The 14,939-nt window shown below is 49.2% G+C and overlaps 1 protein-coding gene across 5 annotated transcripts; it reads right to left on the bottom strand.

Annotated features, from left to right (window-relative positions):
- Positions 1-329: 329 nt before the first annotated feature.
- Positions 330-8,978, bottom strand: Aen (apoptosis enhancing nuclease). Of its 5 annotated transcripts, none has more exons than XM_028754893.1 (4): positions 8,893-8,978; positions 5,917-6,529; positions 2,714-2,914; positions 330-1,620 (listed from the first exon to the last, which is right to left on the bottom strand). In XM_028754893.1, the coding sequence occupies exons 2-4, from the start codon at positions 6,463-6,465 to the stop codon at positions 1,348-1,350; spliced, it is 1,023 nt and encodes a 340-aa protein (XP_028610726.1). In that variant the 5' UTR covers positions 6,466-6,529; positions 8,893-8,978; the 3' UTR covers positions 330-1,347. The 5 variants fall into 5 exon arrangements, with proteins under 5 accessions (XP_028610726.1, XP_028610729.1, XP_028610728.1 ...); XM_028754896.1 differs by having other exon boundaries at positions 5,917-6,406; positions 8,893-8,971; XM_028754895.1 differs by lacking the exon at positions 8,893-8,978 and adding an exon at positions 7,539-7,769.
- Between the last annotated feature and the right edge of the window lie 5,961 nt (positions 8,979-14,939).

Raw genomic sequence — 14,939 nt, 5'->3', positions numbered from 1 at the left:
CTGCATACCATATTTACAGCTATCTTATTCACAACAGCAAGAGAGGAAGTGACCTGAGAAAGTGTTGTGCAAGGACATGTGACTAACATTATATACACATAAAGGACTCTTACTCCGGAGAGGAAGGGCTGCCTTACAGGAATGGCAATGTGTGCTTACAATGACAGCACTGGGCGGGCTAAGGCAGGGTCACCTGAGCTCCATAAGGAGTTACAAGCAGCTGGACTCTATCATGAGACTGTTTCAAAAAGCAAACAAAAATCCCCCAAACAATTTCTGATGTGAAAGCATAGCTTTGGGGAGAGACCAAATGAAAGGACCAGTTCACCCACTTTTCCAATTGCACTTTATTCCTGTACCATAGTCTGGTACCACGAGCAAGCTTATTTCTCACAGTACACTTCACCCAGCTAAAAGTTCCACCACCCTTCAACTCACAAATGTTACTGCCCAGGATCAAGGCTGGCACAAGCTGCTGCTTTTTAAGGAAACAAGAGCTCACCCCTGGCGCCAGGCCAGAAGTGGTAGTGATGATTCAGCCAGCTCCCTCCTTCCCTAGCAGGGAGGAGCCAACAATCAAACAATCCATGACTAACACTTTCTGCAATCAGTGGACAGTGGGAAGTGTGGTCTCAATAGTGTCCCTCCCTTTCTGACCCTGCCTGGACTATTGTTGTCACTTTCCCAAATGCAGTGTCAGGAGGCTAATGTAGAGAGAAAAGCTAGCAGCAAGATCTGCAGAGACCTCTGAACTCCCCTGCAACCCCCTTGCCCTGGCACCCACCTCATCTGATGGAAAAGCCAAGGGAAAGAGTCCTCCTGCCTGAGCCATAGCTGCTCAGAAGTCAGGCTTGAAGAGAGCACATCCTGTTCATCACTAGGATACACTCACAGTGCTTAGACACCCCATGAGGGAGGCTCTACCCCTCTCCCCACGTTACAATGGGAAACAGGCTCAATGGGAAGCCACAGGCTTGTCTAATGTCTCCATGCTAAGTGGCAGGAATGATGAGACTGTCAGAGTATGGTGTGACCCGAGCCCTTGCCTACCAGTGCCCTAAAGTTATCCCAGACCAGTGCTTCTCAACCTTCCTAACTCTGCCACCCTTTACTACAGTTCCTCATGTTACAGAGACCCCCCCCAAAATAAAATTTCTGTTGCTACTTCATAATTGTAATTTTGCTAGTTATGAATCATAACGTAAACCCGTGTCTTCCGATGGTCTTAGGCGTCCCCTGTGAAAGGGTTGGTCAACCCACAAAGGAGTCCTGCCCCTCAGGTTTTGAGAAACACTGCCTTAGAACTCTGACTCTGGTTACCAGGTGGTTACCTCCTCCCCTATGTGACTAGGGAGGAGCACTCCTGACTCCCTGCCCTTCCTCTGCCTCCCATCTATCCTGGGGCTCCCTTGTCTCTCCCCTGGTGCTCTGGGCCAGGTCCTCAGGCCAGTACTGGTCGTCCATGTACTGTTCCACGTCAGTGCTGCTGTCAAGGTCCCTGTCCTCAGGATGAGCCTTGTCAGTGCTGGCCATTTGCTGTTCCCACTGCACCTCCACCAGCTGGTACAGCTCCATGGCTGTCATGGCATCTTCCACAGATGAGTGTCCCTGGTGACCTACCTGTGGACAGGAACAAAAATGGGCATGGACAGGTGAAATGGGCCTGACTACCACCCCAGAAGTGAAGCCAGTCTCTGAGGGTCAAGAGCACTTATCTTTGAATGGGGGGGGGGGGACTGTTATGATTTAGATACAAAGAATCCCCCAAAGGCCTGTGTGTTGTGTGCTGGTTCCTCAGCTGACAGCGCCATCTTGAAATACAGTGCTCAACTGAGGTGGGACTCGGCTTAAGGAAACACACTGTCAGGAAAGGTCCTTGGGAAGATTCTGTCTCTGCTCTTTTGTCTGCTTCATTTTCACTATGGAGTATACAGTTCCATGCTTCTACCACCGTGATCTTCTGCTAAGCACATGGACCCCATAAAACCATGAACCAAAACGATCCTTTATGTTGGGCTGGCTGCTCTTTTCCAGAACCCAGGCTCAATTCCCAGTACCTATAGGGCAGCTCCCAAACTGTCTGTAACTCCAGTCCCAGAGGATCTGATGCCCTCTTCTGGTCCCTAAGAATATGTCATGGTCATGCATGTGATACACAAACGTATGTGCAGGCCAAAGACCTACACACATTAAAAAAAAAAAAAAAAATCCTGAAGCTGAGTGATGGTGGCACAAACCTTCAATCTCAAAACTCAGGAGGCAGAGGCAGGCAGATTTCTGATGTGCAGCCCAGTCTGGCCTATACTGAGTGAGTTCCAGGATAGCCAGGGCTACAGAGAAAACCTGTCTTGAAAAACAAAACAAAAGAAAACAAAACAACAAAACAAAAAATAAAATCCCTGCTCCAGAGGTTAGAAGACGGATATGAAAACAGCGCAAACACGGGCCCCTTGCTCCAAGCCTCTAGAGCTAGTGAGTTTGAATACATCCTACGGGGATACAGGATCTGGGCAGGATTAGGTGGGCAAAGACCTACAGAGACAGCCTAGAAGAACTTGACTCTCACTGGGGAATTCACAGGGAATGAACTAAGGTGACTACAGAAGTACTGTCTGTGTGCTCAGCAGCAGGCCACAGTGCTCTCCACACCTCAGTAGCTATGGAAATCAGATGAGCTCCCTCCCTCCCTCCCAAGAGGTTCTGAACCACATACCTGGATCTTCTTGTGCAGCAGGTTCAGGGCCAGGTCCTTAAGAGAGACCCGAGCTCGGGTGAGAGAGCTGGGCTGGCTGAGGAGGTTTGGGACATAGGTGGTATCCCGGGTCTGGTTCCGAGGGTGGATGTACTTCAGGGCCTGGAAGTCATTGTGGAGTGCATGCCCCACCACCACCTTGCCCTTCAACAGCTTAAGGATCTGAGCGGAGAGAGGAGGCAGGAAGACCCCAATGTCAGGCAGGAACACACCTGAGCTCCCTTAGTTATCAGAAGTGCATGGATTCCCCCCACCCCCACCAGAGGCAGCAGTGGGAAAGGGAGGGGAGAGTCTATGAGCCCAGGGGACCATGATGCTCCAAGTTTGAATACAAACTTGTCGTAGCAGCTGCAAAAGGAATACTATCTGTACCATTCCAGGGAACAAATGTGAGGGTCAAAGATGCATGCATGTTATGTATGTATGTATGTATGCATGTATGTATGTATGCAGGCATGCATGCCAACCAGGTCTTTGAGTTGAGAGGTCCAATCAGCTTTGCACTGGCACAGACACTTAGCTGTAAGACCTTCTCAGTCCCACTGCCACCCAGGTCTCAGCTCAACAGCCTTCCCTGAAAGACTCCCATGATACTCATCCACCTAGGAGCCCTGGGCCCTCGTTCAAGTCATCCATAATTTCTAAGTATGGATTTGGCTTTTTCACACTTTACACATTTGGCTCTTGGGATGCTCTATCCTCCCTTCCTGCACCATAAGCTCCACTTGACTTGACCAGTGGTGCTCAGCCAGGGCACAGTATTTACAGATTTGCTTTTGTTTGTTGAGGTGGTTCTTTTGAGACAAGGCTCCCTCTGCAATCCAGGTTAGAACTTAAATCAATCCTCCTACCTCAGCCTCTCAACTAATTCATTTTCTGATCAATAAGGACCCACTGAATGAAACCAACAGAACTATGCCTGGCACTGGTTAAGAGTTAAGGAGAAGCCCTTGTTGGTTCTAAAGGAAACAGTTCCTCGCTCCTGTGTGCACTGGTTCCTCCTGCCTTCCTTCCAAACCTGCTCTGCAGCTCTGTTTGGGCACATCCTGCTCCTCCCTGCCCCGAATCTTCCTCACACTCAGGGAAACAGGGCTAAGGGCCTGCTAACACCTGGCCTTCTGAGGCCTACCTGTACCAGCATGGAACCCAGTTTTTAAACCCTGAATAAGACGCATGTAGACTTTTTATGGGATCACCCTGGTCTCCTATCTGACCTGCTATCAAGAAGGAAAAGAGGCCGGGCAGTGGTGGCGCACACCTTTAATCCCAGCACTTGGGAGGCAGAGGCAGGCGGATTTCTGAGTTTGAGGCCAGCTTGGTCTACAGAATGAGTTCCAGGACAGCCAGGGCTATACAGAGAAACCCTGTCTCGAAAACAAACAAACAAAAAAAGGGGGGGGGGGGAGAGATCAAGCCTATGCTACACTAGCCTAAGTGAACACAAAGAAAGTGAGCCTGTTCCAGGGATCAGCACCAACCACAAACATGGATGGGAGGGGTCAGAAATGGAGGGCTCACCACAGGCGTACCTTCCTACTGCTTCTATTCTTGATCAAGTCTTTCCAAAGCAATGCTCTGGGTATATGGTATGAGTCTTAGGGTTTCCATTGCTGTGGTAAAACACCATGACCATAAGTGGGGAAAGGGCTTATTTCACCTTTCAGCTCTATCACTGAGGGAATTCAGGGAAGGAACTCAAACAGGGCAGGAAGCTGGAGGTAGGAGTTGATGAGGAAGTCACGGAAGAGTACTGCTTACTGGCTTGCTCAGTCTGCTTTCTTATAGACCACAAGCCCAGAAGTAGCATTGCCTACAGTAATCTGGGCCCTCCCACATCAAGAAAGTTCATCCAAGACTTGCTAACAGGCCGGTCTGGTGGGGACATCTTCTCAACTTTAGTTCCTGCTTCCTAAATGACGTTGGCTTATGTCTAGCCAGCACACTATGACAAAGATCACAAGATGAGGTTTCTCAGTATTTCCCAAACCTTCCTGATCCCAATAACCCAGAGACACTAAAAAGTAGTTCTGTTCTAATGCTTGTTTTGAGAAAATGAATTTGTTCCAATACAACTGTGATAGGACGCAACCTCAGAATGTGAATTTCACCTTTGTGTCTGCATAATTATACACCCGAATAAATGATACATGGACGCAGAAACCTGCTGCCAGCTAAACAGAACAGGAGCACACAACACTACGCATCTCCACCATCTGCCAGCAACTGTTCTGTTTGCTTGGGCGCTGAGCCACACTAGTCTAATCCAGGGTCAGACTCAGAAACTTCACCCCACTTGACACAGCCGCAGCGGCGTCCTCCTGACCTTCCTTCCATGAGCCATGTCAGGCCTTTCCTAATCATGGCTCTGGTTACCCATTGCACTTCCTCCCACAGGCAACACTGGAATGCCAGTTTTTATTAGGTCTCTCTTTGTTTCTGTGGCAGCACCAGGCTTTTGAGTGCTGTGCCTAAACTCCATTTCCTTATAAAAAGCCCAGTGCCATAGAGCAGGTGTGGAGGGCCAGGAGTCAGTGTACAGTTGAACACGGCACAGAGTCCTGAAGATGGGGACTGCAAACCTTTATATTAATAAGAGTTCCCCTTACCAGCACCAGGCATTGTTCTGTTGCTATTTCCCAACTGGTGATTAATTAACCTTGAGGCCTATTTATAGGGCAAGCTTGCTTAACCATGATTTTTCGACAACCATGTCAGAGCCCTAGAGATCTAGGGGAACAGTCTTCATGGAAGACCCTGGGGCAAGGCTTCTAGTCAATTTATAAGGCTTTCACTATTTCCTATAGCCAAATGCCTTTGCAGACTCCTAATATATAAGGGAATTCCAATCACTAATCATTTCCCCAAGCACTGAACCATAAGGAAACGGAACAAGACCATAGACAAAGTTCGTAGATTCCGAACACTGTGTAAGTTATCATGCCCATACCTGTTATATAACCTGTCTACAGGCAGTCCCTTGCCTACCAGCTTGGCAAACCTTCAGAGTGGCAGCACCTGAATTTTATGTTAACCCATTCTCTGGAAAAGGAACTGCATATTTGGATAAGTGAAGTGACTTCTCAAGGCCCCTCACTCCCCAGTCACAAAGCAGCCCCTCTCTCCCCAACCTGTCACTCTGGCCAAATAAGACCCATGGTGCTTACCTCCTTCTGGGCCACCTGAAAGGGGATAGCCTTGTGCATGTGCTGGCGGGTAATGCCGCTCCAGCGAGTGCGGTAGTCCACAATGGGCATTTCAGGCCGGACGTACTTGTCATAAAGAACATCACCACTGTAACTCACCACAGAGCAGCGGGCTAGCTCACTCACCCGCCCTCGGGGGCCTGTACCCACCATCTCACAGTCAATGGCCACACACTTGCTGGGCCCAGACCTTGGGGCTTCTCTGGGGACAGGCCTTTTGCTGCATGGGACATCGCTGCCAGATCTGGCCTTGGGACGTTGCCTCCTGTTGCCTGAAGCCTTTGTACCGGCTGCTGGCATCTGTGATGGTGAGGGCAGAGGACAGAGTCCTGGCCCTGGTGCCATGCTCAACAGCTCCTGCTCCTGAAGCAAGGCCTTTCGGGCCATGAATCGCTGGTGCTGCCGGCTTCTTCTCTTGTGTCTTCTCCGAACCACATCCTTGGTATTCAGGCTGGTGAGAGATGGACACTGAGTAGACTCAGGGACTTCCCTGCTAGCCATGGCCACCATGCTAGCCAGCTCACAGGTAGGGGTAAGAGACGCTCTGGAGGCTGTCTGCCAACGGGGCAGTGTGCTGAAGAGAGAGCACATAGGAAGAGGGGTTGGGAGGAGGATGCCAGGGCATCCTTCCTCTCATCTGCAAGCACTTGACTGAAACTCACATTCCTTAACCAAGAGCTACACTCAAACACTGCACATGCATCCCCTCAGCAAGTGTCACATGGAATATTCTACCTCCCACCAACACCACAGAGTATCATCACCCTTACTGTACAGAAAAGAAACGAGGCCCAGAAGCTCAGCAGCTTGAGATGACATCTGATAGGAACCCAGAGTTCATGCTCTGACTCAGTGGTGTGATAAGTATGGATACAGGGCAGCAAAAGTTACAGAAACAGAGTCCAGCCAAGCAACTCACACCGAAAATCCCCAAATCTGTAGAACAAGGTTTAACCTGGGTCTTTATAAACTGTTGTGCTTCCTGTCTGTCTTTGTCCATCTCTCTCTTCCCCCAACCCCTCACACACAGTAAAGCTCACAAGCTCTCTACCTCTTTCCTCCAGCAAAGATGATTTCCTACATCAGAAGGCCAGCTGCCTACATCTGGGCCAGAGCTGCCTCCATTTGGACTCACCGCTGTTCCCAAACCACACCCCTCCACTGTCCTCAGACCCACCTCTGTATCACTGAATGCTCTTCTGGAATCCCTGAATCTCCCCAGTGTTACAAAGAGGTTCTCTGGGGTCCCAACTGTGCCAGGTGCTGGACAGTTACAAAGATGGATCCTGGGCTGAGAAGCTTGGTTTGATCAGACACAGAATCGCAGCAGATGGTGTGCTGGTTAGACACACAGGAGGAAAACAGACTAAGAACTGCAGACGATTCCTAGAAGTCACTTCCGAGTAAATGGGGGAACAGTAAGCCTACAGGGAAGAGGGAGTGGGTAATGGAAACACCAGGGATGAAGGCCTGACAAATAGCCTGATGTTGAAGCAAAGAGGCCACCAGCAACCTGAGGTCACCGTATAAAGTATGCAGTGGGTTATACCTGGGGAGACTGTTTCTTCCTATTACCACCTCACCTTCTGCCACCGCCTTTATCACCTTACCGCACACTGGTATCTTCAGCCTAGTGCCTGCTGGTCAAGTGAGGGAGACCAAGGCACCCAGGTGGGCCAGTAAAATGTGGACCAAGCAGCACTGATCTAGCACTGTCTATGAGGAGAGCAAAGAAAGTCACCCTGTGTACTGTAATACATTGGATTTTACCCTCCTCAGACAACAGTCTTCCTCCGAGCTCCTTCAAAAGAGCAAGCTGCAGAGCCCCACTGTGTTCACTGTATCTCTCTCATGGCAGACTTGCTTTCGAAGCCCAAGCTGGGCTTCTGAGTGACAGGCCTGGAGGGTGCTACAGAGCTCAAAGTCCTCCTAACCATAGATCAATAGGACTAACAGGGACTTGAAAACCTGGGCAGTCACCAGGAAGAAAAAGAATTAAGAAGAGCCTGGGAGAAGGAGATGCAGTAGGACTTCAGATGGATCGGGTGGGAAGAGCGTTCCGTAAAGAGAAACCTGACAGGCACAGGGCTAAGAGCCAGGGAGAGAAGGCAAAAAACTTGGTGCAGCCTGTAAACAGCTAGGTAGCAGGGGCACGGAGGCAGGTGGAATGGAATGGTGAAGGATACGGGGTCACTGGAGGACTGCAGGGGACATCACAAGACCTCATCAGAGGATGAGGTCAGACTAGGAGCCCAAGCAATATTATCAGAGTGATATGTCATATGCTTGTGGCACTATTAGGAGCCGTGGCCTTGTTGGAGGGAGTGTCACTATGGGCGTGGGCTTTAAGACCCTTGTCCTACCTGACTGGAAGCCAGTCTTCTCCTGTCTGCCTTTGGATGAAGATGAACTCTCAGCAACTCCAGCCCCACATCTGCCTGGGTGCTGCCATGTTCCTGCCATGATGGTAATGGACTGAACCTCTGAACCTGTGTGTGTGTGTGTGTGTGTGTGTATGTATGTATGTATGTATGTATGTATATTTGGTTGATGGTTAAGGTTAGGACTTTGAGCTCTGTAGCACCCTCCAGGCCTGTCACTTGGAAGCCCAGTTTGGGCTTCTGAAGCAAGTCTGCCATGAGAGAGATACAGCAAACACAACCGTGGGAGAAAGGCAGGCGCAATAAAGTCCCCGAAGCTACCCAAAAGCTTACCAGACCAATTTAAAAAAAAAAAAAAAAAGTACGAGGACAGCTAGCTGAGGCAGTGGACGCTCAACGTCCCCGCCGTCCTCTGAGGCCCACCAGCCCCGAATCGGGCCAGGACTAGGTGAGGCCGCACCCGGGACTGGCTGCACACCACCCTGCCCGAGAGCCACGGGACGCTGGCGACAGGAATCGGAGGCCCGGGACTCCCTGTGGCGGTCCCCTAGCTCACCTGAAGACCCGGCCGCACTTTCCCGGCCTTCACGTGGAACCTTGCCGGCTGCGGAAGCAGCTTGCCCGGACAAGCCCGGCTTCGGCTGCCTGTCTATTGGTTCGTTGGGGGCGTAGCACCCGCCTTAGGACTCCTCTGATTGGTTGATCCTGCCCCGACTAGGCGTGCCATCCAGAGGGGGTGGAGTTACCACCGGAGGAGGGCGTGGCCTGCGCCGGAGTGGGCAGTGTTTAGGAGGCTAGTTAGAAACCAGAATGGCACGTCCGGTTTCTCACCGACGCCTAAGTGAACTTTAACCTTCAAAGACCTAACGCGGTGTCAGGTGGTGGTGGCGCACGCCTTTAATCCCAGCAATTGGGAGGCAGAGGCCTGCGGATTTCTGAGTTCAAGAGTTCAAGGCTAGCCTAGTTGTCTATGTTTTTTTTGTTTTTTTTTTTTTTTGAGACCGGATTTTCCGTAGCTCAGGCTGTCCTCTCAGTTTCTTTTTTTCTAGTGTCAAGTTCACATAATGTCCTCACGTTTTCTGTGTAGCTTTGAATGAATTTGAACTTCTGATCCTCTTGCCTCTGACATCTTAGTGCTGGGATTACAGCATTTCGCCCATCTTAAGTATTCCTTTGTGATATTTAATTCATATACTCATTTCCCTATGACAAGTTTTATTTTTAAAGGGATGGGAGAGTGGCCTCAGGAGCTAAAAAGATGCTTTGTAATCCTGACAACCTGAATTTGATCCCTGAATCGTCTTAGCCAATACAGCGCTGGGCGTGGTTGCTCATACCTTTGATCCCAGCCCTCAGGAGGCAGAGGCAGGTAGATCTCTGAGTTCCAGGCCAGCCTGGTGTACAGAGCAAATTCCAAGATAGCCAAAGTTACTCAGACGAGAGGGAGAGGAAGAGGGAGAGAGGGAGAGATAGAGGGAGAGGGAGGGAGGGCAGGCGAGCCAGATGCAATCATGTGTATTTTGTGATCCCAGTACTCCTACAGTCAGATGATACATGGAGACAGAAAAACTGAAGCTCTCTGGCCAGCTAGGGTAGGCAGAAATTAGATACCCCAATCAACGAGAAGCTCCCGGAAGTTTTCCTGTACGTGTGTGCTCAGTCCCTGCCCCTATACACACACACACACACACACACACACACACTAGCACACAAAATAGGTTTTTAAAAGTAAATTTAAAAAGGGAAAGCTAGCCAGGCGGTGGTGGCACACGCCTTTAATCCCAGAATTTGGGAAGCAGAGGCAGGTGGATTCCTGAGTTCGAGGCCAGCCTGGTCTACAGAGTGAGTTCCAGGACAGCCAGGGCTACACAGAGAAACCCTGTCTCGAAAAACCAAAAAAAAAAAAAAAAAAAAGAAAGCTAGAGGAGCTCCTAGGCCCCAGAAACAAATCTACTATTTTGCTAAACTGACAGTGTCAGACTGCCCTTAAAGTTTGTATAGTCATACATTCGACTGGTGCAACCCCAGCCCTCATTAGAGAAGTTTCTTTGTGCCGTGGGCAGCCCTTAACACTCACAACTGGTCCAGCTGTAAGTGAGCGTCTCTGGAGTGTTCAGCCATAGAGGAGACATCTGTGGCCCAGCCCTTCTCTTAAGGCTCGAGACCATCTTGGAAGACTGGACAGAAAGATTGTAAGAGCCAGAGGAGGAGGAGGACTGGGGTCATGTCCATGTCTCCTGGACAAGACAGACTGCTGCACTCTTGACTTCACAGGAGCTGGGGCTACCTGCACAGGATTGACACAGTCACCATGTCATGAGCATGGAGCCTGGAGTGGTTCACAAGCCCTCCCCATCCTTGGCTACTGACAGCTGATGGTTGCTGGGGGAGGGAAGAGTCAGGCTTTCCTGGATGGATTGACAGGATGCAGGATGTTGATAGGTCGACCTGGCTCCAGTGGATAGTTTGCTCCACATCTGTGCAAACCTGGGCAGCACCGACTGGCATCGGCGGGTTGGAAGGGAGAGGGTGGGCAGTAGATCTAGCAAGAGTGGGAATGAATATGTTTAAAGTGCATTGAATGTTTATGTGTTTAATTGTCAAAGAATTAAGAGATATTAAAAAAATAAAGTTAGGGCTGGAAGGATAGCTCTGCACGGCCATCAGAGGCTAGGCTCTCAACCAAAAAGACACAGTAGAAAATAGCATTTTAAAGGAAAGCTAAATTAACGCCTATCATTTGTACGAAGCAGTGGGCCTCGTTTGTCTTGGTTTTTCAAGACAGGGTTTCTCTGTGTAGCCCTGGCTATCCTGGGACTCACTCTGTAGACCAGGCTGGCCTCAGAAATCTCAGAAATCTGCCTGCCTCTGCCTCCCAAGTGCTGGCATTAAAGGCGTGAGCCACCACACGGCTGATGTGTTCATACCTGTACATGATGCACTTAGATCTTACTCTTTACCCTCTCTCGTCAACCCATCCTCCTTGGTATCCCCTTCTTTCACATAAACCCTCATAGATATGCCCTTTTTTTCTCTCAAAAGGAATAAACAGGTGTGCAAACAGGATATGAGTATAGGTGTCCATGGCCCTGGGCCCTATAAGTCAGCAGACCAAGGCGTGTTTTTCCTTCTTGGGTCAACCTATGCCCCAGGAGGGCTATTTGGAGGAATTCTAGACTGCTCAGCTTGAGGATGGGCTGGACTTCTAAGACCTTAGAGAGGGACGGAACCAAATTTTAATTAGCAAGCCATTTGTTCCAGTCGATCTATTCGACAGTGGAGTGGATTGCCAAGGCACCGGAGAATGCGAATCCGAACGGTTCTTCTTTTGTCAGAGGCCGGAATGGGAAATCCATGAGTTTCAGCTCATTGTATGGGGAGGAGAGATTCTTTATAGAAAGCCTTTCCAGAACTCAAAATGGTGGGAGAAATTCTTAGCCAGTGTAGTTTTCTTAGAGCACTGTGGGAGGGTAAAGGACATCAGTCTGTTCAAAGAGTCTTTCGTGTACTTTTGAAAAGGGACAATGTGGTGGGCATGGTGACCGGCCAGGGATATGTTGGGAGCCACTGTGTAAAGAAAGGAAGAAAAGATGCCATGCTGGGTAGTAGTGGCACATGTGCCTGTACCCCCCAACACTTGGGAGGTGAGGGGTACAAACTCATCCTTGGCTACACAGCAAGTTGGGAGCCTCCTGGGTTACAGGTAACCTGTCCCCAAAACAAAGTAAAAAGCAATGGGCGAAGCTGAAATCAGAATGGTTCCACTGTGGATTTTTGGTTACTTTCCTTTGGCAGTTGGGTTTTGTTGATCTGGGAATGTTTTGGGCCTTTTGTTTTGGGATCCATTTATTTTGTATGTGTGCAGGTGTGTGCATGCTATACAGGGGGTGTGGGAGTCAGAGGACAGCTTATGGAAGTTGCTTCTCTCCTTCCTCCACGTGGGTTCTGGGGATCCAACTCATGCCGTCAGCCATGGCAGCAAGTACCTGGACCTCCTGAGCCATTTCACTCACCTGTATTACTAAGAGTCTCATGTAGCCCAGGTTGCCCTCTAAGTTGCTATGCAGACAAGGATGACCTTGAATTTCTTGTCTCTGTCTTCCAAATGTTAAGGCTATAGGCATGTGCTACCAAACTCAGTGTATTAGATGCACAGGGCGGAACTCATGGTGTCCTGCATGCAAGCATTCTACCAACACAGCTTTGTCTTCAGCACTCCTATATTTTATGGTGTGTGTATGTATGTGTGTCTGTGTCTCTGTGTGTGTCTGTGAGTGTCTGTGTGTGTCTCTCTCTCTCTCTCTCTCTCTCTCTCTCTCTCTCTCTCTCTCTCTGTGTGTGTGTGTGTGTGTGTGTGTGTGTGTGTGTGTGTGTGTATAAGATAACTCAAAGGAGTGTTTCTCTCTGTCTACCATGGTCCTGGGTGTTCGACTCTGGTTCAAGAATGACGGGAAGCACATTTACCAGCTGAGCCATCTCACTGGCCTAGAAGAAACATTTAAGATGTCAACATTTTCTTAAGCATCTTTTGTGACTACTTGGATTATGACAAAATTATTAGCAAACAAAAAGGAGGTCCTAGGCACTCGTGACATTTAGCACTTTGATGGTTTGATGGCAGGGACCATTCGCACTTTGTAAGGGGAGCTACTAGGCTCACTCTCCCAACCCTGGAGTGAGAACATCTGTCCTTCCAGAAGGATTGAAGCTTTTCCATAACAGAGACCCTGATCAAACCCCGCCTCTGGGGACCTCTTCCTCGCCATCTTTTCAATCAGGAAGCATGAATTGATTCCCCAGCACCACCTGAAGCAGGTGAGTTTGGAGTTCTGTTGGGAGAGGCCGTGTGAATAAAGTCACGGAGTGATTTAGTCCCCCAGAGCTTCTCACAGCACATCTTGAACTTGGTCCTGCTTCTGGACCTTTGCTGTCACAGCACTTGGGAGGTGGGGGCAGGAGGGTCAGAAGTCCAAGTTTACCGTTAGCTACAACAGCCAGAGAGAGAGGAAGACAGGACAGGAGACCTGACGCTTTGCTTTCGCAAATGATTATACACAATGTGCTGTCCTACCTCCATGTGGACCCATTCTGAGACAAACTGGGGTCCTGTGGGGATGCCCCTGATGGTGGACTGGGGGACGATCTGAAAGGGAATGTTCATCTGTTCAGCTTTCAGAGTGATGGTTCTTTATATGTCAGGGCCATAGGCAGTACCTGATTGGACTTACTGAAAAACAAGGTGGGACCTAGCAACTTTGTGTTGCTGGGGATAGAACACGGGGCCTTATCACATACTATGCAAGCACTCTACCACTGAACCACACACCCAGCCCATCAGGACAGGCTAACAAGATGTTTAGCAGTGATCCAGAACCAGGACAGAGTTAGAGGGACTGAAGGGGACACGTGTAAATCATTTAATCACCTTACACAGCCGCCCCTTCCAACAGCACTCCAAATTTAACGGTGGCTGGACTTTGAACCTAGATATTTGAGGTACCATTATACTTCTCCCATCTCCTGAGAATGTGCAACCCAGGTTAGTATCATACTATTATTTTTATCATGGACCATTGGATGAATGCACGACCAGGGTAATTCCATATGCAGAATTTTAATCTCGCTGTTGAGTGTTGTGTTCTAAAGCATGTCTTTTCCACGTATTAAACCAATCCTTAAGTCAGTGGTCCTCAGTTTCGACTGATCCCGAAGAGCTAGAAACACTACCAAACGTTTGGGACACAGCCAAGATTCTTATTTTGCAGTCTGGGTAGGTTCTTTGACCCATCCTACTGGGAGCAGCCGCTAAAGAACCGGTACCCAAAAGGATCAGCAGAGGGCGCTACCGCCCTGCATATTACGGGAAACGTGCTGCTAGGCGATCCGCAGAGATAAGCTGCGGACCCTGGGAGGAGATGCTGGTGGACTTAGAGAGCCGATCTGATCCGACCTTTGAGTCAACGGCCCCTGTGTGTTCTAGACCTCCTAGAACGTCACCTGACTTTAGAAAGTATTGTCCATTTTGCCAAGTAACTAAGAGGCAAGTTGCAACCACTCTAAACCTTGATTTGTGTCTGTAAATGAGGAGAGGTTTGGCCAATCTCTATATTTTTTTAAGTTATATATTGATTGCCTTGAAATAGACATGGTGCTGCTCTGGGGAAAGGGGGAGGATTAGTATTTAAATGGGCTGATAAAACTGCATGCAAAGAGAGGCAAGTAGTTCTCACTTATTTTGACTTCAAAGTAAAACCAGCGGCTTAGGCTGCCTATGACAAGGAAAACTGACAAAAGAGACCCAAATGCCATCATGTGTTATGACACCTCCCCCTTGTATAATCATCTTAACAAACTAACTAGAGAGACGGGATCAGTTACACATGGCAGTTGAGACATTTGAAGCTCAGAGATGGCAAGTGCCTGGCTCGGAGCCACACAGCGATGAAAGTTGTGGAAGGCAGCTTGAAACTGAGGTGTTTGATTTTGGAGTCGAGTCCCCTTTCCTCTCATCAGCTCTGTGCAATCAGCTCTGTGCAATCAGCTCTGTGCGTTCTCTCTCTCTCTCTCTCTCTCTCTCTCTCTCTCTCTCTCTCTCTCTCTCTC

The sequence above is a fragment of the Grammomys surdaster genome, unplaced genomic scaffold, assembly GCF_004785775.1.
Source record: "Grammomys surdaster isolate TR1022 unplaced genomic scaffold, NIH_TR_1.0 126036, whole genome shotgun sequence".
Taxonomy (NCBI): Eukaryota; Metazoa; Chordata; class Mammalia; order Rodentia; family Muridae; genus Grammomys; species Grammomys surdaster.
This window is presented reverse-complemented; position numbering and strand designations above follow the sequence as displayed.

Coding starts and splice junctions, on each gene's coding strand:
- Aen (XM_028754891.1), bottom strand. CDS start 6,546: ATGTGCTCTCTCTTCAGCACACTGCCCCGTTGGCAGACAGCCTCCAGA. Junction 2,915..5,916: donor TTCAGGTGGCCCAGAAGGAG/GTAAGCACCATG, acceptor CTCTCCGCTCAG/ATCCTTAAGCTGTTGAAGGG. Junction 1,621..2,713: donor TGCTGCACAAGAAGATCCAG/GTATGTGGTTCA, acceptor TCCTGTCCACAG/GTAGGTCACCAGGGACACTC.